Here is a 26,794-nt window from a genome sequence, read left to right as displayed (position 1 = left end):
AACCTCTCTCTGGGTATCATCCCTTTGGTCTGTGTTGGGGGTTAAATGCACTCAACACAGAGCCCAGCACCCCGATCCATCTCGTCTGTTTATTTATCCAAGCAATACTGAACGGACATCGACTCTGGGGCCAGTTTCTGGGGGTCAAACAGAGGAAGTCTCTGCCCTCCTCAGGCTACATTCTAGTGAGGGAGGCACATGTGAAACAGCTCATTGTACCATCAATTATGTAATTACCGCTGCAGTGAGAGCCACCAAGGAGCCTGGCGGGGGACCCAGGAGACTGGTGGTGGGGCCTCGCCCAGTGTCTGGTGTGGAATGCCACAGAGGTTCTCACCAGCTCTGGAAGCCTCCAGTCTTTCCAGTCCCCCTCCTCTCTGCACCTCCTTTCCAAGGCCGCTGAGTGCCCCTCCTGCACGGGTCTGCCCTGCCTCCCCCTGAGCCCAGGGCACTCGCCTGTCTGCTCTCCTGGCGTTGCTCTGCTTATCTGTGCTCGTCCCAGAGCTTCTCCTGGGCCAGGGAGCGCTGTTCCTCCTGCTCTGGGCACCATCGAGCCCACGCAGATCCCCTTTGCGTTGGTTCTGTCAGCATTTGACCCCAGGAGCTTGTGATCAAATTCAGGCCACAGACAGGTTCTCTTGAATTCTCGAATATGAAAGAAAAAACTTTGTACTTGGTTGATAACATTTTCTTAAATGAGAGATACCCCTTTTTATGAAATCCTGATTTATGTCTTTTTCAAGGGAAAAGCTCAGAAGCTTTGGCACCCTGGCCTCCCACTCCCAAGTGGCCGCAGTCTGCTGGTGCTGAGAGGGGCTGCTGCTGCCCCTCTCCCCGCCCCCACTTTATTTGGGAGCAGGATCGCCAGTTTGCCTCCATACCCACCTGCCCACTTCCCTGCCAGGCCTGGGGAAGATGTTCTTTGTTGAATGAAGCAAAGCAGTGGCCACCCCTGATCTCCCGCTGCCTGGCCCACCCACATGTGCTCTGTGTCGCCACTCCACTGCTCCTTCTGGATATTTTCACAGGGTTTCTGTGACATTTTGTGCATTATTGATTCAATAAATATTTATTGTTCTGGACAATGGGGAATAGCTGTGAACAAAACAGGCAGAAATCCTTGCTCTCATGGAACTTTTGTTCTAAAGAAGATACCAATAATGAAGCAAGTCAAGTTTGATTACAACAGGGTCAGTCGTGGGGGTGCAAGGGATGCTGTTTCAAACAGTGGTAAGGGAAGGCTTATTGAGAAGGTGACAGAGGTGACGGAGGAGCCAAGACTTGGAGCCAGGGTAGAGAGCTGTGTAGGTATCTGGGAGTGGTATTTCCAGAGGTAAAAGGCTTGCCCAAGGTCACACAGTCAGCCAGCAGTCAGACAAACCTGCAGACACTTGACACCTCTGTGTTTCCACTTCCCCAGGGAAGTAAGTCATGGACCCTCTGGGCATGTGGGGTAGGGAGGACAAGGCTGGGGCCAGACAGTCCTGTGCCTTCCCTTAGCAGCCAGGCCAGGCGCGGTGGCTCACGCGTGTAATCCCAGCACTTTGGGAGGCTGGGGCGGGTGGATCACCTGAGGTCGGGAGCTCAAGATCAGCCTGGCCAACATGGAGAAACCCCGTCTCTACTAAAAATACAAAATTAGCCAGGCGTGGTGGCACATGCCCGTAATCCCAGCTACTCAGGAGGCTGAGGCAGGAGAATCGCTTGAACCCAGGAGGCGGAGGTTGTGGTGAGCTGAGATCACACCATTACACTCTAGCCTGGGCAACAGGAGGGAAACTCTGTCTCAAAAAAAAAAAAAAAAGCTATATCTCATCCTTATCATGCAGCCTCCTACAAGGGCAGGCACTCCTGGGGCTTAGGGTGGGGAGAACAAAGCTGGCTGGGAGCACCTCTGTGGGTCCCATCTGACCCTTGTGCCAGCGTCTGGTCCAGCCCCTTGGTCTTCCTAGGCCCGGGACTGATTGTGTCTGATGGCATCAGCCTGGCCTCTTGGGGGAAGGACAGGGGCTGTGTCCCCCAGCAGGACCCAGACAACTGCCTGGGCCACCAGACCCTGGCCCTGTTAACTGTCTGCGACCCAGCAATCAGCACCCCCCACCCTTTTTCCCTTTTCTTCATTTTGACAGAGACACGGAGAGGTGGTGATGCTTTTTGTTCAGTGGTGAATAAAGTGATCTAAAAAAAAAATATTGTCCGCAAGAGACTGATCAGTACAGAACGGATAATAGGTGACCTCCTCCCGGCAGCCTCCCCTGGGGGGCCTAGGAATGCCTGCAGCTGCTGTGGCATCCCCTGTTGCTCCCCCACACCTCACAGTGGAGGTGGGACGGCTGGCCATCTGCCCCTCGTCCCTGGACTGTGGGCCCTGCGGCCCAGGTCTCCCAGCCTCTTGATATCTGTATCCCAGGAATTGGCACCAAGGGTCGGTGGGGTGGGAGTGGAGAGCAGGGCACAGCTTTAGAGTTAGGGGACCTGGGCACCTAGGCAGGGGGCCTGGCTGTGCCCATGAACAGCAGGTGGGGTCAGGCCAGCGGGTGGGTGTGGTTAGGCCCTGCAGGGATCCCATTCAGCTGGCTTAGCAGGTCTCAGCTGTCCCCACAGCTGGGTCCCTGGAGGAGATGGTGTTGGGGGCTGTGAGGGGAGGCTCCTCAAACATCTGGAGAGTCCAGATACCTCTGCTCCCTGTTCTGGTGTACTCTGAAGGGCCCAGAGCTCCCAGCCACACCAGGGCTTCCCCAACCTCAACTGAGCCTGGCTAGGGCTGCCCTTCCGCTTCTCACCCCATCACTGGCATCCTGATATTTGGGACCCCCGGACCCTATAGAGAGGGCATGTTGGTCACCCCGTGGGATTCTTCCTTGAGCATGGCGGGGGACCATGAATGAGGAGGGATGCATATCCAAGCGTTGCCCACAGGGAGTGGTCTGGAGGGGCTGCCTGGTCCTCTGGGGTTCCTGATGTCCTAGGAGGGTCCTCCATCTGCCCCAAGCAGGCCTCTCAGCCTGTGGACCCTAACCTGTTCCAGAGGCCTATGGGCACCCAACTCTCTTGTCTTGTGGGCTCCTTGGAAACTTGCCCCCTTCCTCCCATTCAAGCCAGGCCCCTAGGATATGGAATTGAGCCCATACGACAGCAGTGAATCTGGCTAACGATTTCTCATTTTCACCAAGTCTCCTGTATTGATTATTCATCACCCACAACAGATGGGGAGGCCCGAGGGGTTCCACCTTCTCCACCCCTGCCTGGACTCCTCCTCTGCCCTGTCCTCAGCTTCCAGAGTCCTGGTATACTCCGCCTTCGTCCTCAGGTTCCCAGTCTGCCCTGTCCTCAGCTTCTGGAGCCCTGGTACACTGCTCCTTCATTCTCAGGTTCCCAGGCCTTGAGTGGGTTGGGTTTTTAAATTTTTTTCTTGCAGCTACAAATCATGAAAACAGGTCATAAAACCACTTTGGGTAAGTAGGTGGGATGGAACCAGTGGCCTCGGAGCTGCTGCTGGGGATCAGTAAGCCCCCAATCCGTTTCTTTCTCCCTCTCTCCCTGTCTCCCCTCAGCCTCCCTCTCTCCCTTTCTCTTAGGAAAAAATTCCAGCCACTACCTCCCAGCTGGGCTCCCTCAGGAGCCACAGCAGCTCTGGCCCACACTGTGCCCATTTCCCTGACTGGGGCCTCAAGCCTGGGGTCTGAGGAGGCTTTAGGCCTAGTGACCTCTCCCTGAGGCTGCCCAGGGGACAGTAGTTGCCTTGGTGACAGTGGGTGGCTGGTGACCATCACTGCTCATTAGTGGACCCACCCGAGGTGGGTCTGGCTGCTTAAAGATGAGGACAGAATAAAAATAAAAGTGAGGACCCTGGCCTGGGGCTCAGGCCGTCACAGGCTGCAGCTCAGCCCCTTGCCCCACAGCAGCTTTGGCTTGCATCCTACTCCAAGAGACTGTCCCTCCAAAGTGGGAGCCCCCCTTGGGGGCTCAGGACAGGGGTGTCCACCCGTGGTCCAGTCACTGCCGCTGCTGCTGAGGGCGTCCTGCATAGGAGCTTCCCTGTGTGTAGGCTCTGCTCTGGGGTCCTAAGCAGGGCACTTGTCCTGAACCTCACTTTTTTCTGTAAAGGGGGAGGAGAGATTAATCAAACCGTTGTTTGAGAAAGCCGCACAGAGTAGGTGTTCTGCAGCTGCCTTGCTCCCGCCCCAGCAGTCCTATAGATTTCTGGAGGGAAAGGGCTGAGGTCTTTGCCTAAAAGAAGGGCTGTGCCCCAGGTGTGCCACACTGCCGAAGGCCTGTGAGAGCTGCTGGCCTTGCACCGTAGGGTAGCTGGGGTTTCGTTGTGCCCCCACTATGTTCATGGCTTGGAGTGAGGACACCCATTGCTGTGTCAAGGGGAATCCTGATGCCCTGGGTGCTATGTGGCTCCAGCTCATGCTCCCTGCTGTGCCTGGCCTGCCTCCTCTGTCCAGCGCTGAGAAGACTAAGTTCCAGGATCTGATTCTAAGGGTGAAGTGTTCATGTATCTGGTGCTTAGAGGATGCACTAGACTCCGCCCCTCCTGCCTTCTAGTTTCAGCAAGAACTTTGGAGATAAGGCCTGGACCAAGTGTCTGAGAGGAGAGGCAGGTTGGGGAGAAACGGATGGACGGGAATGAGTGGGGACCATCTGGGCAGTGTGGTTGAGCTGGACCATGAGGAGTGAGCCCAGTGGGTGGAGGGTGCCCTCCCTCGTCCCCACTCACCACCCCTTCTCCCTTCAGCCCAAGCCACAGGCCAAACCCACAATCTGCCCGCTAGGCCACTTCTTCCCTGCCTCCAGGTTCAAAGGTCACCATCGTTCTGCCGGTGGGGGGGACTCTTTCTGCCCCCTCCTCTCCTGAGGCCTGCCTAGCCCAACCCAACCGAGCCCAGCCCTGCTGCCTGCCTCTCGCCTTCTGTGTCCTGTCCTAGTGCTCTTGAAAAGTAATCATAATCATAATAATTAATAACAACAGAGCCCATAGCAGGCCTGAGGCAGCCCTTAAAGAGGCAGTGCCCCATTTTCTCCCAGCAGAGCTGGCAGTGGGACCTGGCTGGCACTGAGAGGCGGCCTGTTCCTTTGTTCCCATCCCTCCCTTTGCCTTGGGTTCCAGGGTGGTGTTGGGGCGAGCATTTTTGCCTGTGTTCTCCATCAGCACTGGGCTTCTCGTGTTTTAATTGAACTGTCTTTTCTTAGCGATAGATGCTTTCACCGCATCCAGCTGCTCGTGTGTATTGGGAAACCTGCCTGTAATACAGCTCGACTAAATTAAAAGATGCGGCAGCTGGACCGATTAAACAGGGAGGGAGGAATGCAGACGGACAGGCAGGGAGGGGATACTGGTAATAGCACCCCCTCACTGACTCTGTCTCTCTTTAAATAATGTTTCTGGTAATGCATTTTGGAGAATGTGAAAAAAAATAAAAAATAAAGCCGTAGAAATGTTAATGATATCCACAGGACACTCAGCAGGAAATGAGAGTGATCTGGGACTAATAAAAGCCGAAATGTAATTTGTGCAGATATACGAGGCGCAGCCTTCAGAGTGGTCCTGGGTTTGCACATTCTGGGCTCATAAACATGCGCCAGGGGAGGGCAGGGAGCAGGCGCCGTGCCCTCGGCCTGGGCACAGGCCCGCCTGGGCTGCCCTGTGGCAGTCTGGCCGGGGCAGGAGCGTGAGGCTGCCCACCTGGCAGGGAGCTGCCAGACCAGAACCAAGTGCCGTCCCCAGCTCCTCTGGGTTGGCACGTCGCAGCAGGAACCTCCTGTAATGTTTTATCCGAGCCGCCAGGGGTAGGATTGAAGTGGGTCAGAAGGGCGGGCACGCTGCTTGTTAGGGATGCCTGTGACAAATCCAGGGAGAGGAACTGGAGCAGGGGGAAAGCGGCTTTGATAAGCCGGTAGGCAAGGGCTTGCCTCGTGGGAAAGTGGCCGGCCCCCACACTGGGCTGGGTCTCCTGCATTGGTGGGCCAGGGCAAGCTGACTCCAGAGAGCAGGAGAGGTGGTCCCAGGACTGGGCTGATGGGCTTCTGGGGGCCATCTGGCTGCCCTGGGCTTGCCCTGCTCTCAGGCAGATGGAGGCCCTCTGTTCCCTTCCCTGCATCCATCCCCAGACACTAAATAAGGAAGGCACTTGTGGTGGGGTCCAGGCCAAGGAAGAAGGGTGAATGGAGCAGCACCCCCAGCTCTCCCCCACTCCCCACCTTTCTGCCTCTTTCCTGTCCCCCTCCCCGACTCTGTGCCTCTCCCTCTCTGTGCCCCTCTCCCCCTCTCTTTGTCCCCTCCTGACCCCTTGAACAACCTGGAATCTTTGTAGCCTGAGGCAAGCCACCCCTTCCTTTTGGAGCATTTGGGAACCAGCACTGGAAAGTTCCCTATCCCCTCCTGGGGGCCTGGGCCACGCAGGCCGAGCTGAGCCCCCTTCTTCCTGCCTCCGGGCCAGCATGGTTCTGGGTAAATCCCAAACCCTCTGGGACTCGGCCGATGGCCAGCCCCTCCATGCACGTCCTCCAAAACCTGGGGCATTCCTCTTTCTTCCATCCCTCTTTGAGGGGTCTTCTGGGTGGCCAGGCCAGTGAGTCAGCTGGAGGAACCTTTACCCTGAATGCTGGGCCGTCAGATACTCTGCTCTGAGAGGCTCCCCCAACCCACCCCGGGTCCTTTCCTGACCCAGGATTCTGCTCTGCAGGTAGGGGCAGGTTAGACCCCCGCCTGAGCCCCAGCCCCTAAAATCATAACCAGATGGGCTCTTGAGTGTTGCCTGCCCCAGCCCTCACCTGCAGAGGTGGGGAGGAACTGGCCAGGAGGGACAGGGCTGTGTCACCCCATGCGGGTGGGGCTGGGCTGTGCCCTTCCGTGGCCGTGGCCATGGGACTGCATCTCTACTCCCATTAGTATGCACTCCCTCACTCTGGGCCACGTAATCTGTTTATGCACCTATGATATCAAAAACAGGAGGCAGGTGCTGCCGTCTTGCGTTCCTGGGAGTCAGAGGAGGGGACGTTTTATGTCTACAGTTGCTTGGCAGCCCCTAATCGATGTCTGCTAGAAGGAACAGACAGATTCCAGATGGCGTGGCAGTGATAGAGGAGGTGTGTGTGTGCATGCGTGTGCATGTGTGTGTGAGCATACATATGCTTGTGTGCACGCGTGTGCGTGTGCTCAAGCGGCCTCCCTGGGACAGGGGCAGACCCTCCTCAGTCCCCAGCATGGCTGGGTCATGCTTGAACACGGTCACGAAGGGACTAGATTACAGGATCCAGCAGGCCCCAGGGGACGAGGGAGCGGGAATTGCTCTGCTAAATGCTTTTGGGCTGTCAGGAAGGGCTGGGAGTGGTGGGTGGGGGACAGTGGGGAGGAGCTGGCAGTGGGGGAGGCGGGTAGCTCCCCAGTGACCTGGCGCCGGGCAGCCGGTTTTGCCTCCCGCGTCGGTGGCCGTCCTTGGCAAGGCGCAGCTGCAGGCGATGTGGGAGCGGGAATTACAGAGCACACCTCCCTGACACAGAAGTTGTCAATATGCGCACAGCTGGTGGGGAGGCTCAGGCGAAGGGGGGAATATTAAGAGCTGTGAGGGGGAGCAGGCAGGGTGGGGAGGTGGGTGGGAGGGTGCTTTCTGAGGCAAAAGGAAGTGGCCCATCTGAATCGCTCATCCTCTGCCCCCTCCCTGCCCATCGTCCCCTCCCTCCTTCCCTCCCTCCCTTCCTTTTTCTTTTCACAGATAACCAGCCCGAGTCATGCAGTCTTTTCGAGAAAGGTGTGGTTTCCATGGCAAACAACAGAACTACCAGCAGACCTCGCAGGAAACATCACGCCTGGAGAATTACAGGCAGCCGAGTCAGGCCGGGCTAAGCTGCGACCGGCAGCGGCTGCTCGCCAAGGACTATTATAACCCGCAGCCTTACCCAAGCTATGAGGGTGGCGCTGGCACGCCCTCTGGCACTGCGGCCGCGGTGGCCGCCGACAAGTACCACCGAGGCAGCAAGGCCCTGCCCACACAGCAAGCCCTGCAGGGGAGGCCGGCTTTCCCTGGCTACGGCGTCCAGGACAGCAGCCCCTACCCAGGCCGCTATGCTGGTGAGGAGAGCCTTCAGGCTTGGGGGGCCCCGCAGCCACCGCCCCCACAACCACAGCCACTACCGGCGGGGGTGGCCAAGTATGATGAGAACTTGATGAAAAAGACAGCAGTGCCCCCCAGCAGGCAGTATGCAGAGCAGGGCGCCCAGGTGCCCTTTCGGACTCACTCCCTGCATGTCCAGCAGCCACCGCCGCCCCAGCAGCCCCTGGCATACCCCAAGCTCCAAAGGCAGAAGCTGCAGAACGACATTGCCTCCCCTCTGCCCTTCCCCCAGGGTACCCACTTTCCTCAGCATTCCCAGTCCTTCCCCACCTCCTCCACCTACTCCTCCTCCGTCCAAGGTGGTGGGCAGGGGGCCCACTCCTATAAGAGTTGCACGGCGCCGACTGCCCAGCCCCATGACAGGCCGCTGACTGCCAGCTCCAGCCTGGCCCCTGGGCAGCGGGTCCAGAATCTTCATGCCTATCAGTCGGGCCGCCTCAGCTATGACCACCACCAGCAGCAGCAGCAGCAGCAGCAGCAGCAGCCGCAGCCGCAGCAGCAGCAAGCCCTTCAGAGCCGGCACCATGCCCAGGAAACCCTCCATTACCAAAACCTCGCCAAGTATCAGCACTACGGGCAGCAAGGCCAGGGCTACTGCCAGCCAGACACAGCCGTCCGGACCCCAGAGCAGTACTACCAGACCTTCAGCCCCAGCTCCAGCCACTCACCCGCCCGCTCCGTGGGCCGCTCGCCTTCCTACAGCTCCACACCGTCGCCGCTGATGCCAAACCTGGAGAACTTTCCCTACAGCCAGCAGCCGCTCAGCACCGGGGCCTTCCCCGCAGGGATCACTGACCACAGCCACTTCATGCCCCTGCTCAATCCCTCCCCAACGGATGCCACTAGCTCTGTGGACACCCAGGCTGGCAACTGCAAGCCCCTTCAGAAGGACAAGCTCCCCGAGAACCTGCTGTCGGATCTCAGCCTGCAGAGCCTCACGGCGCTGACCTCACAGGTGGAGAACATCTCCAACACCGTCCAGCAGCTGCTGCTCTCCAAGGCTGCTGTGCCGCAAAAGAAAGGCGTCAAGAACCTTGTGTCCAGGACCCCAGAGCAGCACAAAAGCCAGCACTGCAGCCCTGAAGGGAGCGGCTACTCAGCCGAGCCCGCAGGCACACCACTGTCAGAGCCGCTGAGCAGCACGCCACAGTCCACGCATGCGGAGCCACAGGAGGCCGACTACCTGAGCGGCTCCGAGGACCCACTGGAGCGCAGCTTCCTCTACTGCAACCAGGCCCGTGGCAGCCCTGCCAGGGTCAACAGCAACTCGAAGGCCAAGCCCGAGTCTGTGTCCACCTGTTCTGTAACGTCTCCTGACGACATGTCCACCAAATCTGACGACTCCTTCCAGAGCCTGCACAGCAGTCTGCCGCTCGACAGCTTCTCCAAGTTCGTGGCGGGTGAGCGGGACTGTCCGCGGCTGCTGCTCAGTGCCCTGGCACAGGAGGACCTGGCCTCTGAGATCCTGGGGCTGCAGGAAGCCATCGGTGAGAAGGCCGACAAAGCTTGGGCCGAAGCACCCAGCCTGGTCAAGGACAGCAGCAAGCCACCCTTCTCGCTGGAGAACCACAGCGCTTGCCTGGACTCTGTGGCCAAGACTGCGTGGGCCCGGCCTGGGGAGCCAGAGGCCCTGCCCGACTCCTTGCAGCTGGACAAGGGCGGCAATGCCAAGGACTTCAGCCCAGGGCTGTTTGAAGACCCTTCCGTGGCTTTCGCTACCCCTGACCCCAAAAAGACAACTGGTCCTCTCTCCTTTGGCACCAAGCCCACCCTTGGGGCTCCTGCTCCAGACCCCACTACAGCAGCTTTTGACTGTTTCCCGGACACGACCGCTGCCAGCTCAGCGGACAGTGCCAACCCCTTTGCCTGGCCAGAGGAAAACCTGGGGGATGCTTGTCCCAGATGGGGATTGCACCCTGGCGAGCTCACCAAGGGCCTGGAGCAGGGTGGGAAGGCCTCAGATGGCATCAGCAAAGGGGACACCCATGAGGCTTCGGCCTGCCTGGGCTTCCAGGAGGAGGACCCCCCTGGGGAGAAGGTGGCCTCGTTGCCCGGGGACTTCAAGCAGGAGGAGGTGGGTGGGGTGAAGGAGGAGGCAGGCGGGCTGCTGCAGTGCCCTGAGGTGGCCAAAGCTGACCGGTGGCTGGAGGACAGCCGGCACTGCTGTTCCACCGCCGACTTCGGGGACCTCCCACTGCTGCCACCCACCAGCAGGAAGGAGGACCTGGAAGCTGAGGAGGAGTACTCCTCCCTATGTGAGCTCCTGGGCAGCCCCGAGCAGAGGCCCGGCATGCAGGACCCACTGTCACCCAAGGCCCCACTCATCTGCACCAAGGAGGAAGTGGAGGAGGTGCTGGACTCCAAGGCTGGCTGGGGCTCTCCATGCCACCTCTCAGGGGAGTCCGTCATCCTGCTGGGCCCTACAGTGGGCACCGAGTCAAAGGTCCAGAGCTGGTTTGAGTCCTCTCTGTCCCACATGAAGCCAGGTGAAGAGGGGCCTGATGGGGAGCGAGCTCCAGGGGATTCCACCACCTCGGACACCTCTCTGGCCCAGAAGCCCAACAAGCCTGCTGTGCCCGAGGCGCCCATTGCGAAGAAAGAGCCTGTGCCACGGGGCAAAAGCTTACGGAGCCGTCGGGTGCACCGGGGGCTGCCCGAGGCCGAGGACTCCCCATGCAGGGCACCAGCGCTGCCCAAAGACCTCTTGCTCCCTGAATCCTGCACAGGGCCCCCACAGGGACAGATGGAAGGGGCTGGAGCCCCAGGCCGGGGGGCCTCGGAAGGGCTCCCCAGGATGTGTACTCGTTCTCTCACGGCCCTGAGTGAGCCCCGCACGCCCGGGCCCCCAGGCCTGACCACCACCCCTGCACCCCCAGACAAACTGGGGGGCAAGCAGCGAGCCGCCTTCAAGTCGGGCAAGCGGGTGGGGAAGCCCTCACCCAAGGCTGCCTCCAGCCCCAGCAACCCGGCCGCCCTGCCTGTGGCCTCCGACAGCAGCCCGATGGGCTCCAAGACCAAGGAGACAGACTCGCCCAGCACGCCTGGCAAGGACCAGCGCTCCATGATCCTTCGGTCACGCACCAAAACCCAGGAGATCTTCCACTCCAAGCGGCGGAGGCCCTCTGAGGGCCGGCTCCCCAACTGCCGTGCCACCAAGAAGCTCCTCGACAACAGCCACTTGCCCGCCACGTTCAAGGTCTCCAGCAGCCCCCAGAAGGAGGGCAGGGTGAGCCAGCGGGCAAGGGTCCCCAAACCTGGTGCAGGCAGCAAGCTCTCTGACCGGCCCCTCCACGCACTCAAAAGGAAGTCGGCCTTCATGGCGCCGGTCCCCACCAAGAAGCGGAACCTGGTCCTGCGGAGCCGCAGCAGCAGCAGCAGCAACGCCAGTGGCAATGGGGGAGATGGGAAGGAGGAGAGGCCCGAGGGTTCCCCCACCCTCTTCAAGAGGATGTCTTCTCCCAAGAAAGCCAAGCCCACCAAGGGCAACGGCGAGCCCGCCACAAAGCCCCCACCCCCGGAGACCCCCGATGCCTGCCTCAAGCTCGCCTCTCGGGCAGCCTTCCAGGGGGCCATGAAGACCAAGGTGCTGCCACCCCGGAAGGGCCGGGGCCTAAAGCTGGAAGCCATCGTGCAGAAGATCACCTCGCCCAGCCTCAAGAAGTTCGCATGTAAAGCGCCAGGGGCCTCTCCTGGTAATCCTCTGAGCCCATCGCTTCCCGACAAAGACCGTGGGCTCAAGGGTGCTGGGAGCAGCCCAGTGGGGGTGGAAGAAGGCCTGGTAAGTGTGGGCACCGGGCAGAAGCTCCCAGCTTCTTCTGGGGCTGATCCGTTATGCAGAAATCCAACCAACAGATCCTTAAAAGGCAAACTCATGAACAGTAAGAAACTGTCTTCGACCGACTGTTTCAAAACCGAGGCCTTCACATCCCCGGAGGCCCTGCAGCCCGGGGGGACTGCCCTGGCACCTAAGAAGAGGAGCCGGAAAGGCCGGGCAGGGGCCCTTGGACTCTCCAAAGGCCCGCTGGAGAAGCGGCCCTATCTTGGCCCGGCTCTGCTCCTGACTCCCCGAGACAGGGCCAGTGGCACACAAGGGGCCAGCGAGGACAACTCTGGTGGAGGAGGCAAGAAGCCAAAGATGGAGGAGCTGGGCCTGGCCTCCCAGCCCCCGGAGGGCAGGCCCTGCCAGCCCCAGACAAGGGCACAGAAACAGCCAGGCCACACCAACTACAGCAGCTATTCCAAGCGGAAGCGCCTCACTCGGGGCCGGGCCAAGAACACCACCTCTTCACCCTGTAAGGGGCGTGCCAAGCGACGACGGCAGCAGCAGGTGCTGCCCCTGGATCCTGCAGAGCCTGAAATCCGCCTCAAGTACATTTCCTCTTGCAAGCGGCTGAGGTCAGACAGCCGGACCCCCGCCTTCTCACCCTTTGTGCGGGTGGAGAAGCGAGATGCATTCACCACCATATGCACTGTTGTCAACTCCCCTGGAGATGCGCCCAAGCCCCACAGGAAGCCTTCCTCCTCTGCCTCCTCTTCCTCATCCTCATCCTCGTTCTCCTTGGATGCAGCCGGGGCCTCCCTGGCCACACTCCCTGGAGGCTCCATCCTGCAGCCGCGGCCCTCCTTGCCCCTCTCCTCCACGATGCACTTGGGGCCTGTGGTTTCCAAGGCCCTGAGTACCTCTTGCCTTGTTTGCTGCCTCTGCCAAAACCCGGCCAACTTCAAGGACCTTGGGGACCTCTGTGGGCCCTACTACCCTGAACACTGCCTCCCCAAAAAGAAGCCAAAACTCAAGGAGAAGGTGCGGCCAGAAGGCACCTGTGAGGAGGCCTCGCTGCCGCTTGAGAGAACACTCAAAGGTCCCGAGTGTGCAGCTGCCGCCGCTGCCGGGAAGCCCCCCAGGCCTGACGGCCCAGCTGACCCGGCCAAGCAGGGCCCACTGCGCACCAGTGCCCGGGGCCTGTCCCGGAGGCTGCAGAGCTGCTACTGCTGTGATGGCCGGGAGGATGGGGGCGAGGAGGCAGCCCCAGCCGACAAGGGTCGCAAACATGAGTGCAGCAAGGAGGCCCCAGCAGAGCCCGGCGGGGAGGCCCAGGAGCACTGGGTGCACGAGGCCTGTGCCGTGTGGACCAGCGGCGTCTACCTGGTGGCCGGGAAGCTCTTTGGGCTGCAGGAGGCCATGAAGGTGGCCGTGGACATGGTAAGAGGCCAGCCCAGCCAGGGTGGGGAGTGTGGGGTTCCGAAGGACAGGCAGGCAGGCAGTCGGGGAGTCCCTTGTTTCTAGTGCTACAGTGTGGGCCAAATGTGTCTGCAGTCTCGGGACGATCTGCAGAGTCCTGAGCCTTTCTGGAGTGTGTGGGGGAAGTGGAGGCACCTGTCTGGCTAAGGCAGGTCACACTCGCCTACCCTGTCCCAGGAGACTTCCTGCCGGGGCCCGTATGCCCAGCCACCAAGGCCCAGAGAACACGAGGACTCCCAAGATTGAACATCAGGGCTGCCCCGGGCGGTGCAAGAGGAAGTTGCCCACCCTCTGTTCATGTCTCCGTTGCCTCTGGGATGAAGCTAAGGGCTCAGGAAGACCCTCTCTGGGGACACAGGCTTGGTGCATGGACCCAGTCACAGGGTTCCTCCCTCTGCAGGACAGTCCATGGGGGTCACACAGTCACAACAGGTAGGGCGGGGCAGACCAGGACCCTCTCACCATTGGCTCTGAGACCAGCTTTGGAAGCCATAGTCACTGAGCACCAACGCGAGAGAGGGAACTCTAGGGCTGCGCCGCCATGCACCTTTGGGGCTGTGACCTGCCCTCTCTGTGCCTCCGTCCCCTCGTCCCTAACGTGGGTGTGAGGGTGCCCATGGAGGAGGGGTCGGGAGGGTTAAAAGGAGGGCACCTCCAAGCCCACCGAGCACGGCAGCCCTGTGATGGTGCAGAGGGGCCTGGTGGCTCTGGTGACAGCAGGGTGACGTTCTTAGTGGTGTCACCACTTCCCCAGTACCATAGAGTACCTCTGTGCCCTTCTGAGGGAGGGGCCAGTGGGGGCGGTGGGGTCCACCTGTCCTCTGGGGCCATGCTCCTGCCCCCACATTCAGCCCCGACTCCACTGCCTCATCCAGACTTCCGTGGAGTGACGCTCCCGGCTCTTAGCGCTGTGTGGTGGCACTCAGTGGGGACGCCTGCAGCCTTCTCTGGTCCCTGCCCTGAGTCCCATCCCCTCCACTCCTTCCTTCAGCCCACTATGTGCGGCTGAGGTCACAGGGGAGCCAGAGGGGCTTGGCAGGGGTCTCCAGAGGCCCTGGACAAACACTGCCTGCATCTGAGTGATTCAGTGACCCGGCACAGTGGCCCCAGCGGGTGGCTTCACCCCTCCCCCTGTCCAGCCTCCTCCCCCGTTGCTGCGCTGCCCACCTGCTCCTCGAAGTACACCCCTGCAGCCCCTGTGAGCAGCCCCTGCTCCTGACAGTTGGAGTGGCATTGCCTGGCCAAACCAAGGTCCCGGTGGGGGCCCACTGTGTTTGCCACCCACGCCTCCTAGTGTGTGTCTTGGGCACCTGCTTCCCACTGCCCATGGGGATGGCTGGAGACCTTCTCCACGCCCAGACGCCCTGCCCACCTCAGTCCACCCTCCACCTCAGAGGAAGGTTGGCCCCGACAGGACTCCTGCAGGTTCCTGGTGCCGCGGGTCTTGCTTGCCCAGCAGATGGTGGCCTTGGGCCTCTTCCTTCTCCCCTTCCCAGTTACAGTGATTTTTTGCCTCTCTCCTGCTTTCTCTCTCTCTCTCTTTCTCTCATTACTGGCTCCTTCCCAGCGCCTTGAAACAGGTTCAAGTCTCTCCCGTCATCAAAAAATAATAACCCTCAGATCACCAGCCCCAGCTGGCTGCCACCTCCCCTGCTTCACAGCCCCATTCCTGAAAGCCTTGTCCCCACAGCATCCTCGGTCCTGCAGCCTCACCAGGAGCTCCCCGACACTCACGTCCCACCAGGCTGAGATCAGGTCGTCTCCATGTCCCCTGTAGCCAGCACTGGCCGGCCGAAGGGAGGAGGGGTCAGCCCTGAGCACCGACCGCCCCATCCTGTCCCCGGCCCATGGGTGTCTTACCGCCCATGCACACACAAGGTCCTGCTGGACTGAGGAGACACTGTGTGTTGGAGAGGCGCTAGCTTCCCTACACCACACTGGGGCTGGAACTCGCCAGCCCAGCCCATGCCTGTCTGCTGTGCCATGCTCCAGAAATGGCCTGACAGCCTGCACAACTAGGGCTGCCCCGGGAAGGTCGGAACCAGGAACACCCTGCCAGACAGATGGGACATCTGGGAGAATGGGCAGAGTCTGGGGCTTCCCAGGGTCACTTTTGGCTCACCACCCCTTCCTGCCTCAGTGGCTTGGGGGTGCCATGCTCCTTGGAGTCAGACCCTGGTTCAAATCCCAGCTCTGCTGAGGGCTGGTTCCATAGCTCCAGGCGAGTCACGCATCCTCTGAGAACTCCACAATGTCAAACCCCGTTAGCAGGATTGTGGGGTTCTGTGGATCATGTGGGACCTGCCTGGCATGTGGAAGGGGCTTGGGGTGCAGCTGCATCCCTGGCCCCAGCACTGCCACACCCCTCGGTACCTTGACCTCACTTTTGCGCTCTGGAGGGCAGAACCTCTGAGCCAGCTCTCAGGGATACCCTTTTTCCTCGATGGCCCTTTCTGGGAACTGCCCCCGCCTGCTGTCTCTGAGCCCTGCCTGCCCTTCCCCCAAAGCCATCATAAACCCCTACCTCCTATCCAGATGGAGCCTGGCCATGGAATGCTTGGGGTGAGAGGGACCCATAGCGGGCTCTGGGCATTGTTAGGGGGCTGGGTGGTGTCTGCAGAGGCCCCGCCTGTGGCAGGGTTTACATGCCGCCACCCCTGCCCTCCTCTTGGGTAGCTGGGGTCAGAAAGGCCTGAGGCCTCACTATCTCTGCATCTCAGTTTCTTCACGTCTAAAATGCTATTCAAATGCCTGCCTGAGGGTGGTTGGGGCCTCCGTGCAGTAAGTGGAGAGAAGCCTTCAGCCAGAGGACCCCCATATGCTTAAACATCCAGACACCGAGGGCCACTCACAGACAGCGGCCGGCTTGTGTTTCATCATCCCTTTTGGGTCAGGAACTGGGGACGCTGGACCCCAGATCTCCAGGAGGCCATCCCAGACTAGGCAGGAAGGAGGCCTCAGCCCTGAGCTGAAAACCTGAAATTCTAGAATAAACCCCAGGCCCCACTCCCAGCGTGGGCAGCAGGGAGGGGAGTGTTCTGACATTTCTCAGCTGCTGTGGGTGGGATGGAGCACCCACCCTGAGCATGTGGGGTCCTGTGGGCTCCTACTGCAGCCTGGAGGCAGCTGCAGGGGTCAGAGACCAGCCTGGAGCCCTCGGGCAGGTTTACTGAGCCTCAGCTCTCATTGGTAACCCGGGTAAAATGACAGTAATCCCATCATAAGGTTGCTGTGGGCATGAGGCTTCCAGCCATGCCTGGCACATAGGAAGCTATTGTTGTTTGTTTCACTGGCTTTGCACCTGGGCACAGGCCGCCGCCCTCTCTGCTGCCTTTTCTACCTCACCCCCCGCCCCCAGCACGGTGGCACCGTGGCTCTGGTGCCTGGTGACTTCTCCCTCCCCAGCCTCAGGTTTGCTTCACTCTTCCAAGGGCCTTCTTGGCGTGACTGTCCTGTCCTGGCCACGTCCACTCCAAGCAGCTGGTCCAGGTGTGGGGCAGCCCCCAAGCTCAGCAGAGGACAGTTTTGAGACTTAGAGGAGGACGGCATCAGATTTACATGAAGTCAGCCATCTCAAGGGATTACCACGTCACCGCCTCCTCTCACAGGTCTGAGAGCCGGTCCCCTGGAGGGTGCAGGTCTCATCCTAGGTAGAACAGTCCCACCTAGCTTCAAAGTGCTCCTGCTGCCAGAAAGGGTAGAAAACCATGCTGAATGCCTTCACTGTTGCCTGGAATGGGAGCCTCAGTTTCACCATCTGTAAAGTGAGATTAATGAAAGGGACCCACAGAGGGCTATTAGAAAGAGCCAGTAGGCAGCCAAGCGTGGTGGCTCACGCCTGTAATCCCAGCACTTTGGGAGGCTGAGGTGGGCGGATCACGAGGTCAGGAGATCGAGACCATCCTGGCTAACATGGAGAAACCCCGTCTCTACTAAAAATAGAAAAAATTAGCCGGGCGTGGTGGCGGGCACCTGTAGTCCCAGCTACTGGGGAGGCTGAGGCAGGAGCATGGCGTGAACCCAGGAGGCGGAGGTTGCAGTGAGCCGAGATTACGCCACAGCACTCCAGCCTGGGCGACAGAGCAAGACTCCATCTCAAAAAAAAAAGAAAAAGAAAAAAGAGCCAGTAGGCCGGGTGCAGTGGCTCACGCCTGTAATCCCAGCACTTTGGGAGGCCTAGGCAGGCAGATCACCTGAGGTTGGGAGTTCGAGACCAGCCTGGCCAACACGGTGAAACTCCGTCTCTACTAAAAATACAAAAATTAGCTGGGCATGGCGGCACATGCCTGTAATCCCAGCTACTCGGGAGGCTAAGGCAGGAGAATCACTTGAACACAGGAGGCAGAGGTTGCCATGAGCTGAGATCACGCCATTGCACTCCAGCCTGGGTGACAGAGTGAAACTCTGTCTCAAAAAAAAAAAAGCCAGTGGACAAGGACACACATCACGCCCAGCACACCGGAAGCATGCAGCAGATGCTGGCTGGTAGCCGCAGCCATAGTAGTAACTGGCATCACTGGTCCAAAGGGGTCTCCCTACCCAATGTACCAGCCCAGGGAGTGCTAAATGACCCATGCTTGTGGGCATGTGTACCCCAGTGCTGAACCTCCTTCTGGTAGATTTTCAGGCACCATTTTGGAGTAGGGAGGCAGGGACCACAGGGGGCCAGCCAGTCTGTACGGCTTTTTTTTTTTTTTTTTTTTGAGACGGTCTCACTCTTGCCCAGGCTGGAGTACAGGCAGTGGCATAATCTCGGCTCACTGCAGCCTCGACCTCCCAGGCTGCAGCAGTCCTCCCACCTCACCTTCCTGAGTAGCTGGGACCACAGGCACACACCACCACCCCTCACTATTTTTTGTAGAGACAGTTTCACCATGATGCCCAGGCTGGTATCAAACTCCTGGACTCAGACGGTGCTCCCACCTTGGCCTCCCAGAGTGCTGGGATTACAGGCATGAGCCACTGCACCCGGCCTACCAGCCTGTAAAGCTTGAGGGCTGGGCTCCAACTGGAGACACTCACCTGCCTTTCCTTTCTCTTCATCAGACGTGTTCCAGCTGCCAGGAAGCCGGGGCCACCATTGGGTGCTGCCACAAAGGATGCATCCACACCTACCACTACCCGTGTGCCAGCGATGCAGGTACGAGCCCGCCCAGGAACAGGAGGGCATTGGAGCCCATCCAAGCAGTCCAGGGGGACCCTCCCTGGGCACAGCTCCCCAAACCCAGGCCCCATCTCACTCTTCAGTTTCCCTCCTCTCTTGCCCCAGCAATTCTTTTATCTCTCTCTCTGCCTAGACCTCTGCTGGGCAATGCCAGGGACATGGAAATGAGTCATTCCCCAGGCACCTGCTTGAGGAGTGCCCAGAGCAGTGAGGGAAGATAGAGGCATAAATTACAATGTGGAATGCTGTCTGCGGAGCCGTCATTGCCAAGGGGCAGGGAGGATCTCAGGCCTCAGAGAGAGAAAGGAGTATTGGGGGTTGGGCCTTTGAAGGATAAATAGGAGTTCACTCAGCAGAGACAAGGGGAAAGGCACTACTACAACAGCAAAAACCAACTGAGTTGGGGGTGATGAGGTTCAAAACAGACTGAGACCCATGGAGCAATTGTGGAAGTTTTGAAGCAGGGTAATGGGGTATGGAGGTAGGCCCAGGCTCCCCACATCCTCTCCCCGGTCCCTCCTCTCACTCATGTATTCATTTGTTCCGCAAGCATTTATTGAGCCCCTGCTATCCCTGGGCACACAGAATGACCCTGCATGGGCTGGAGCCACCCAAGAGCCCTTACCTTTATCGACCAGGCGGGGAAACTGAGGCTCAGAGACATTCTTTATTTCATCCAGAGAAAGCAGTTGCTTATGGTACAATATTAGTCATTGGGGACAACAATATTTGGGGAGATATGGGGCCAACTTTGGCCTGGATTCAAACCCTAGTGGTGAGGGGGTGGTTTTCATTCTTGTTTGAGACAGAGTCTTGCTCTGTCACCCAAGCTAGAGTGCAGGGGTGCAGTCATGGCTCACTGCAGCCTTAACCTCCTGGGCTCAATCATCCTCCCACCTCAGCCTCCTGAGCAGCTGAGACCACAGATGTGCGCAGCCACGCTGGCTCCTAGTAGTGTTTTTATTTTTATTTATTTATTTATTTATGTACTTATTTACTTATTTTTGAGACGGAGTCTCACTCTGTCACCAGGCTGGAATGCAATGGTGCGATCTTGGCTCACTGCAACCTCCGCCTCCCGGGTTCAAGCGATTCTCCTGCCTCAGCCTCTCAAGTAGCTGGGACTACAGGCGTGCACCACGACGCTCAGCTAATTTTTGTATTTTTAGTAGAGATGGGGTTTCGTCGCGTTGGACAGGATGGTCTCGATCTCTTGACCTTGTGATCCGCCCGCCTCAGCCTCCTAAAGTGCTGGGATTACAGGCGTGAGCCACTGCGCCCGGTCCCTAGTAGTGTTTTTAATGTGTGGTCTTGAGCAAGTTGGTTGATATCTCTGCACACAGTTTCCCCACCTGTATGACGGAGATGATGATAGCCCCTTCTCTGCAGAGCTGCTGGGAGGAGAGTGAAATAATGAACACTACCCACACAGTGCTGCCTCAGTCCTATTTTGGGTCCAGCCTTTGTGACCTCTCCCCCTCAGCCTCAATCCCTCCCAACTCTGGCCTGGAAAGAGGTGAAGTCATAACCCACCTCCCAGTGGACAGAGCCCAGGCCCCCCAGGCTCCCGTCGCTCTCCTAGCAGCCCCAGCTACTGCCTCCCCTCCTCACCTGATGCCCTGCTGGCTTTGCCTGGACAGAGGGGACCACAGCCTGTACCCCACCTGCCTGGTGGGTCCCCAGCCAGTGTCGGCCCAGCCGAGCTGCCCCAGGGAGGACACAGAGGACTCTGAGTGCTGACAGTTGCTTGGCGGGGGCTGAGCTGCCAGGACCCAGCGGGGAAGGGGCTTGCTGGAGCAGGGACGTGGAGGATTCTCACTGACTTCACCCTCCCACTCTGAGCAGTGTGAGCCAGAGTTTAACATGGACCCTGCCACTTGCCCAGGCATGTGGCCGCACTCCCCATAATAGCTGCCCTGAGTCACATTCCTCCTTCCACAGTGATTAACTTAGCGCCTGCTCCACTCCCAGCCCTGCTACAGGCCCATGTTGTTTCCAGCCATCTTCACAGATTGGCTGCCTCACCCACAGCACACAGCATGGCGTGGACAGTCCCAGGACTTAATGCCTTGGCTTTCTTGCTCCATGTCCTATGTTCTTTCTCCTACCCCAGGACTGCCCAGCCCCCCAAGGGGCTCACCCTTGAGTGGGACAGACAGCAAAACTGTGGTTCTTGGCCACAGTTAGGGAGACCAGACAGGAAGGAGAGAGTATGCACTGTGGGAGAGGTTCATCCTGTCTGAACAAGGGAGAAATCTAGGAAGACTTCCAGGAGGAGGTGACATTTAAGCCAGGCCTCAAAAGATCGGGGGAGCTGGGTAGCAGCTGTTTAGTGGTGGGACTTGTATACTAGGCTTTGAGCAAGAGAACTTTTGTTTCAGATAAAATCCTAGAAGGATTCCTCATATAACAGGGATCCCTGTAGCGCTGTGAAGATTGAGGCAGGAAAGGGACTGGGAATGCTGCAAATGGAGACATACACCTCAGAGACTGAGTTGGCACAGAATCCATGGGACTTGATGATGAGGGAGAGGGAGGTGACAAGCCTGATGCCCAGCTTCCCCACGAAGGGGAGAAGTAGGGTGTGGACGTGCAAATGGAGTATTAGCTGCTGCTGCAGAGCTACTGGCCCTTCCAGGCCCAGCTCCATGGCTCCAGCGCCAGCCCTTCATTAGTTCTCAAAAGGGCGTGAGTTGGCTGCAGGCTCTGCTGGGAGCACGATGATCTAGGGTGGCCCCAGCTGGGCCAGCTTGTCTTTGCTCCATGCGATCTCTCATCCTCCAGCAGGCTGGCCTGGGTGCGTCCTCATGGCAGCAGCAGGGCTTTTGAGAGAGTGGAGGTCTCAGGGCCTCTCACAGCCTAGGTCCTGGGCTTCGCCACGATCTGTTAGCCAAAGCAGGTCCCAAGTCCAGCCCAGAGAAGTGCAGGCCGCCTCTCCATGGGGTGAGCTGCAGAGCCACACCACAAAGGACCTGGGTGCGGGGAGGGGACTGGGCTGCTCTGCCAGGCCATCTACACACACGGCAGTTCCCTTTGGCCACACGGCAGCAGAGGCAGCTGTGGACATACAAAGTGTAGATAGCTGGGCTCAGGATCGAGTCTCGCCCGCCATCAGCAGGCGAGGGCTCATCAGAGCCCTGGAAGGGACAAAATAGCAGGGTTGTGTTCACCATGGAACAGCTGGCTGAGGAGGAGGGTGGACCCCTGGGAGACTGAGGAACAGCTGCCAGAGAAGGCGAGGGAGAGCAAGTGAGCTCGAGAGTGAAGGCGGGGAGGACGGGCGCTTGGGGTGCAGGGAGGGCCCCCAGCGTGAGTCTGCCAGCCAGGTGGTGGGGGGGGTGGGAGTGAGAGGGCACTAAGGGAGTGGGCCGGTCAGGCTGATCTGATGTCTGGCCAGGGAGGAGCCCCAGGCCTCTGCATCAGGCACTGGGACTGCAGGGCACCAGGGCTGCCCACTGGCTGCCAGCCTCTGCCCTGCACTGCGCTGTCCTGGCCTACTCATCCTGTCCCCTTCCAATCCTTGTTAAGGAAACCACTTTGGAGACAAGCAGTGACTGAAGAGCAGGCAGAGGCTACTACACCACAGTGTCCTGTCTGAACCTTTCCCCACTCAGGTCCTGGGGCCAACCTGTCAGTGAGTGCCCAGGTTCCTCAGGTGCAGGCACCAGGTCAGGAGCCAGATCATTGAGGATTGGCCTTGCCCAGTGACTTCCGCCCCGTGCCCCATGTGGGGTGGTGCTGGGGCAGTGCTGAGGGAGCCAGTTTGGAAGTGGCAACCTCCTACCCTCAACTTCCCTTGGTGGGAGTGCCTGCAGCTACCCAGGCGTGCCGGGGGCAGGCCTGGGGTTTTAGCCCAGTGTCTTTGGAATATCTAGTTCAGCCCCAGAACCGCATCTGGCTTGCCTGAGCCAAGGGAAGGGGAACAGCCGTGGCACATCTCCAGCTGCTGGCCCTGAATGGCAGTTTCCAGGTCCGTGGCACTCCAGCTTCTGGAGACAAGGGGAGACCGCCTCAGAGAGGCCTGCTACCGCCCGGCCCTGCCCTCAGGGCTGCGGAGCTGTCCCCGCCCTGCCTTCTGGCCACCACCCTGTCATGATGCCATTGCACAGAGTCACCTCCAGTGTGAACAGGAAGATTGTGTTGGAGAGAGCACCAGCCTCCAGCTACTTTTGGGTCTGGGGTTTGTTCAGAACAGTGGCTGGTGAGGCTTTGCGGGAGGGGAGCCCAGAAGGGGACTAGGGACTGGGGGGTCCCTGGGGGAAAAGCCAGCTTCTCCCTAGGTGGCAGCAGGCAGGGGAGTGGGGACTCCCTGAGATAGCAACACATCCCAGGCCTAGGTGGGCATAAGCACTGGACATGCTCAGTTGTCCTCTCTGCCCCTGCCTCCTGTACCCACTGCATGCCACACATGTGCAGGGTGGTTTATTTTTAAATTTTATTTTATTTTATTTTTATTTTATTTTATTTGAGACAGGGCCTGGCTGTGTTGCCCAGGCTGGAGTGCAGTGGTACAATCACAGCTCACTGCAACCTCCGCCTCCCAGGCTCAAGTGACCCTCCCGCTCCAGCCTCTCGAGTAGCTGGGACTACAGGCATGCGCCACCATGCTGGCTAATTTTTGTATTTTTGATAGAGATGAGGTTTTGCCATGTTGCCCAGGCTAGTCTTGAACTCCTGGGCTCAAGCGATTCATTCACCTCATCCTCCCAAAGTGCTGGGATTACAGACATGAGCCACTGCTGCTGCCAAGATGGTTTCTATACACTCCCATCCTCAATCTCCATGATAGGTATACAGTAGGTGGCATAATGCCCATTTTACAGATGTGGAGACTGAGGCTCAGAGAAGTAGCAGATGCTCAAATCCAGGCTTGTAACACCACTACCAGTCCATCCACAGGGGTTCATGACATGCTCACTGGAAGTTAGTGAGCTCTTCCAGGGGCTGGGCATACATCCAGGGAAGAAGACAGAGCTGGTGCCCTCTGGGAGCTTGCCTGCCAGTGGGGAAGAAACAAGGAGCAAGGCCGGGTGCAGTGGCTCACGTCTGTAATCCCAGCACTTTGGGAGGCCGGGGTGGGTGGATCACCTGAGGTCAGGAGTTTGAGACCAGCCTGGCCAACATGGTGAAACCCCGTCTCTACTAAAAATAGAAAAATTAGCCGGGTGTGGTGGCGCACGCCTGTAATCCCAGCTACTCGGGAGGCTGAGGCAGGAGAATCGCTTGAACCCGGGAGGCAGAGGTTGCAGTGAGCCGAGATCGCGCCACTGCACTCCAGCCTGGGTGAAAGTGAAACTCCATCTCAAAAAGAAAAAGAAACAAGGAGCAAGACAAGATCACACAGGCCAGTCTCTTAGGAGGCAGTGACAAGTGTGGCTGGCAGAGTAGGGCAGGAGGGAGGGAGGGACTGAGGGACTGCCTCAAGTGAGGAGGGGCGGCGCGTGGAACTCAGGGGGAAAAGCTCTCCGCGGAGGAGGTGAGGTGAGTCCACACTGCCAGGCCAGGGGCCGCACCCGCGCCGTGGAGTGGAGTGTGAAGGGTTTTGTGCAGGATCTGATTAACTCTTTGAAAAGAGCCCCTGCAGTCTAGAGCCTCGCGGGCAGTGCGGCTCCCCTCCTGGCTGCAGACAAAACCCCACAGCTGTGAGCCCCCACCCTGTCCTAACCACCGAAACTTCTCTTTGGTCACAGGTTGCATATTCATCGAAGAGAACTTTTCTTTGAAATGTCCCAAACATAAGGTAGGGGACACAGTGTTTTGTAGGGGGAGGGGTGTCAAGCGGGAGAGGAGCCCCACCTCGCACCTCCTTCACAGTCCCCTGCCCCCTTGGCTGCGCAGCCCCGCAGGGCCCAGCCCTAGAGGGAGGGAGCTCTCCCCGCCCACCCCCAGGAGCCCCCGCCGCCGTCCAGCTCAGGTCCCTGTCCACTTGCGCGCTGCCGCCGCCACCGCCGCCGCCGAAAACCCGCAGGCGTCGGGGCATGGGCAGCCAGGGGCTGGAGGGCGTCCCTGGGACGGCCACCCCGCAGCTCCCCAAGATAGGTGACAGAGTGGGGCAGGCGGGGGCGCGGGACGGTGGCACGGAGGTGAAGGTGAAGGTGGACGGGGTGGGGCCAGAAGGGGTGGTGCCGACGGCCTCGGGCGGAGACCCCAGCCGCGCTCTCGGGTCGCCTGGGTCTGGGGCTTAGGGGGCGGGCCCACACCGGGGGCGGGGCCTATGGACTGTGAGGTCCGAGGTCGTCGGTAACTGGCGCGCGGGCGTCTTTTGCAGAGGCTGCCGTTGTAATCCACACCAACGGCCGGAGGAGCCGCCGGAGCCCGCCTGCCCGCCCGCCGCCGAAGGAGAGGAGCCGCCTGCGCAGCCCCCGGGCCTTTGAGCTGCTCCCAGCGCGGGTCCGGAGCCGATCCTTGATCCGGGTCCCGGATCGTGGATCCGGCCGCCTAGGGCTCAGACTTGCGGCCCCGGGTTGGGAGGAAAACCCGTTCCAGAGCCGCCTGCTCCCGGAACTGGACGGCACAGGGCGTTCTTGCCCACCCCAGGGGCCAGGCTTGCGGAGGGGGAGCTCGCGGAACGGCCAGACTCCCCGGGGCGCTCAGCCTCCGGCGAGGGTGGGAGACGGCTTTGTCCTGGGGACACTTTTCCCCTCTGGCATCTCAAGACGACGTGGCACACATTCCACGTGGGTGCTGCCGCCACCCCAGTCGGTCGTGGCTTGCAGCTGGGAGCCCTGGGCTTGGGGGTGGGGGTCGAAACAGTCCTGGAAGAGGCGGAGGGCGGCTCCTAGCTCCGTGGACTAGGCGGGGGAGAAAGGAAGCCTTTCTGAGAGCGGGCTAGGCCAGCGCTGGAGAGGCCGGAGCCTTTGGAACAAACCGTGCGGAACGCGTCCAGGGGCTTTCCCGCCCAGCCTTTGCCAGATCTCTCGTGCGGTTCGGGCAAAGCCGGGGTAGACCTGGGCTATGCTCAGTTAGGGGTTGCGGGCTCCCCGAGTGTGGGCGGGACTGGGACACCCTTTGGCCTCTGTTCGTCCCCTTTCCAGTCCTCCACCCCCGCCCCCGGAGCCCAGCCTGGGAGCACAAAACCCAAGAAGCGGCCAGAACGCACCTCCGGCGGACGCGCGACCGTTGTGCACCACCAGGGACCGCCGCGCCTACTCTGCACGGGAGCAGGGACAGCGCTAGATTCGTGTACAAAACCTGTGTACCCCTCTATATATATGTTACATAGAATGTATATATGTTGGGAACATGCTCGCTTCTCCCGTGTGTCGCCGCCGTGCGTCGTGCGCCCGCAACAGAGCCCCAACCGGGCCTTTGCCGGGTAAGGGGCTACCGCGACGCCCCTTGTCCACGCAGCCACCACCGGCCCGGGCCAGTCCCTGCCAGTCCGTCCGCCTGTCCGTCCGTGTCCTCAGCTCTGTCCACGCTTCGATAGGCCTGACGCAGCCCCAAGCCCAGGGCCGCCCTAGCAACTTCCTGTACATATGACTGTAAAATGGTAAACGTGTGTATTATATCTGGCCTCGTTATATAGTGTATATATATGTATACATATACATATATATAATATATATGAAGACTGTAAATGTTAAGACGACTAGTGTTCTTATTAGTATATTGCTTCACACTGAAGATTGTGTGTATCGAGCTGTTTCTAAAAGATGTTTATTTTCCTTAAGAGTAAAAAACAGTCATTGCATTCAAAAAAAAAAAAAAAAGTCAATAAAGATACAACGATTGTTTTGGAAAATCTGCAGCCCGTGGATTCCGACCAGATTCAGCTGGGAGCAGGGCCAGGCTTTAGGTTGGGGAATGGGAATGAAGGGAGGGGCTGGGCGGGGGGGCATGAATGGAGTCAGGGAGTCTGCCTTTTACAGAACAGGAAACCTCCCCCGGCCCTGTGCCCCCTCGCCAGTGTGGCGGCAGGTCGGGAGGGAGGAGACTTCTTTGCTGTGAGATGACCAGGGGCCGGGATGGGGGAGGTGAGACATGCCAGACTTGTAGGGAGACCCAAGCTGTAGCTCCTGTCATACAACAAACAGGTCCTGGAAGTCAGTCAGTCAGTCCATCCTCCCATGCCACCCAGGGACCTGATGGGGACAGAGCTGGGAGGTGAGAAGGGACAACTGACCCCATGGAGGCCCCAAGGGTTGACACAGCCCAACCATGTGCCCTGGGAGCAGGGGGAACAGGTCAGCTGGAGGCCATACAGCCAGCCCTCCCCACTCCCCCCACTAATATCGGGAAGAACTAAGTTGTGTCCCTTGTGGCCGGAGGGGG

General features: G+C 59.4%; 1 protein-coding gene across 4 annotated transcripts in view; it reads left to right on the top strand.

Moving 5' to 3' along the window:
* The window catches only part of RAI1 (retinoic acid induced 1), a 130,989-nt gene extending 104,725 nt beyond the window's left edge, over positions 1-26,264 (top strand). For 3 of the 4 annotated variants that reach the window (XM_063656607.1, XM_054459191.2, XM_063656606.1), the window contains 4 exons: positions 7,719-13,317; positions 18,403-18,496; positions 24,211-24,260; positions 24,789-26,264. In XM_063656607.1, the coding sequence (XP_063512677.1) occupies positions 7,735-13,317; positions 18,403-18,496; positions 24,211-24,260; positions 24,789-24,803 (5,742 nt within the window). In that variant the 5' untranslated portion in view covers positions 7,719-7,734 and the 3' untranslated portion in view covers positions 24,804-26,264. Of the gene's footprint in view, positions 1-6,955; positions 7,093-7,718; positions 13,318-18,402; positions 18,497-24,210; positions 24,261-24,788 lie in introns of all 4 variants that reach the window. The other variant, XM_063656605.1, reaches the window with a different exon arrangement.
* The last annotated feature ends 530 nt before the right edge of the window (positions 26,265-26,794 follow it).

Source organism: Pongo pygmaeus, chromosome 19, assembly GCF_028885625.2.
Source record: "Pongo pygmaeus isolate AG05252 chromosome 19, NHGRI_mPonPyg2-v2.0_pri, whole genome shotgun sequence".
Lineage (NCBI taxonomy): Eukaryota > Metazoa > Chordata > Mammalia > Primates > Hominidae > Pongo > Pongo pygmaeus.
The sequence above is the reverse complement of the archived record's forward strand: the minus strand, read 5'-3'. Positions and strand labels throughout refer to the sequence as shown.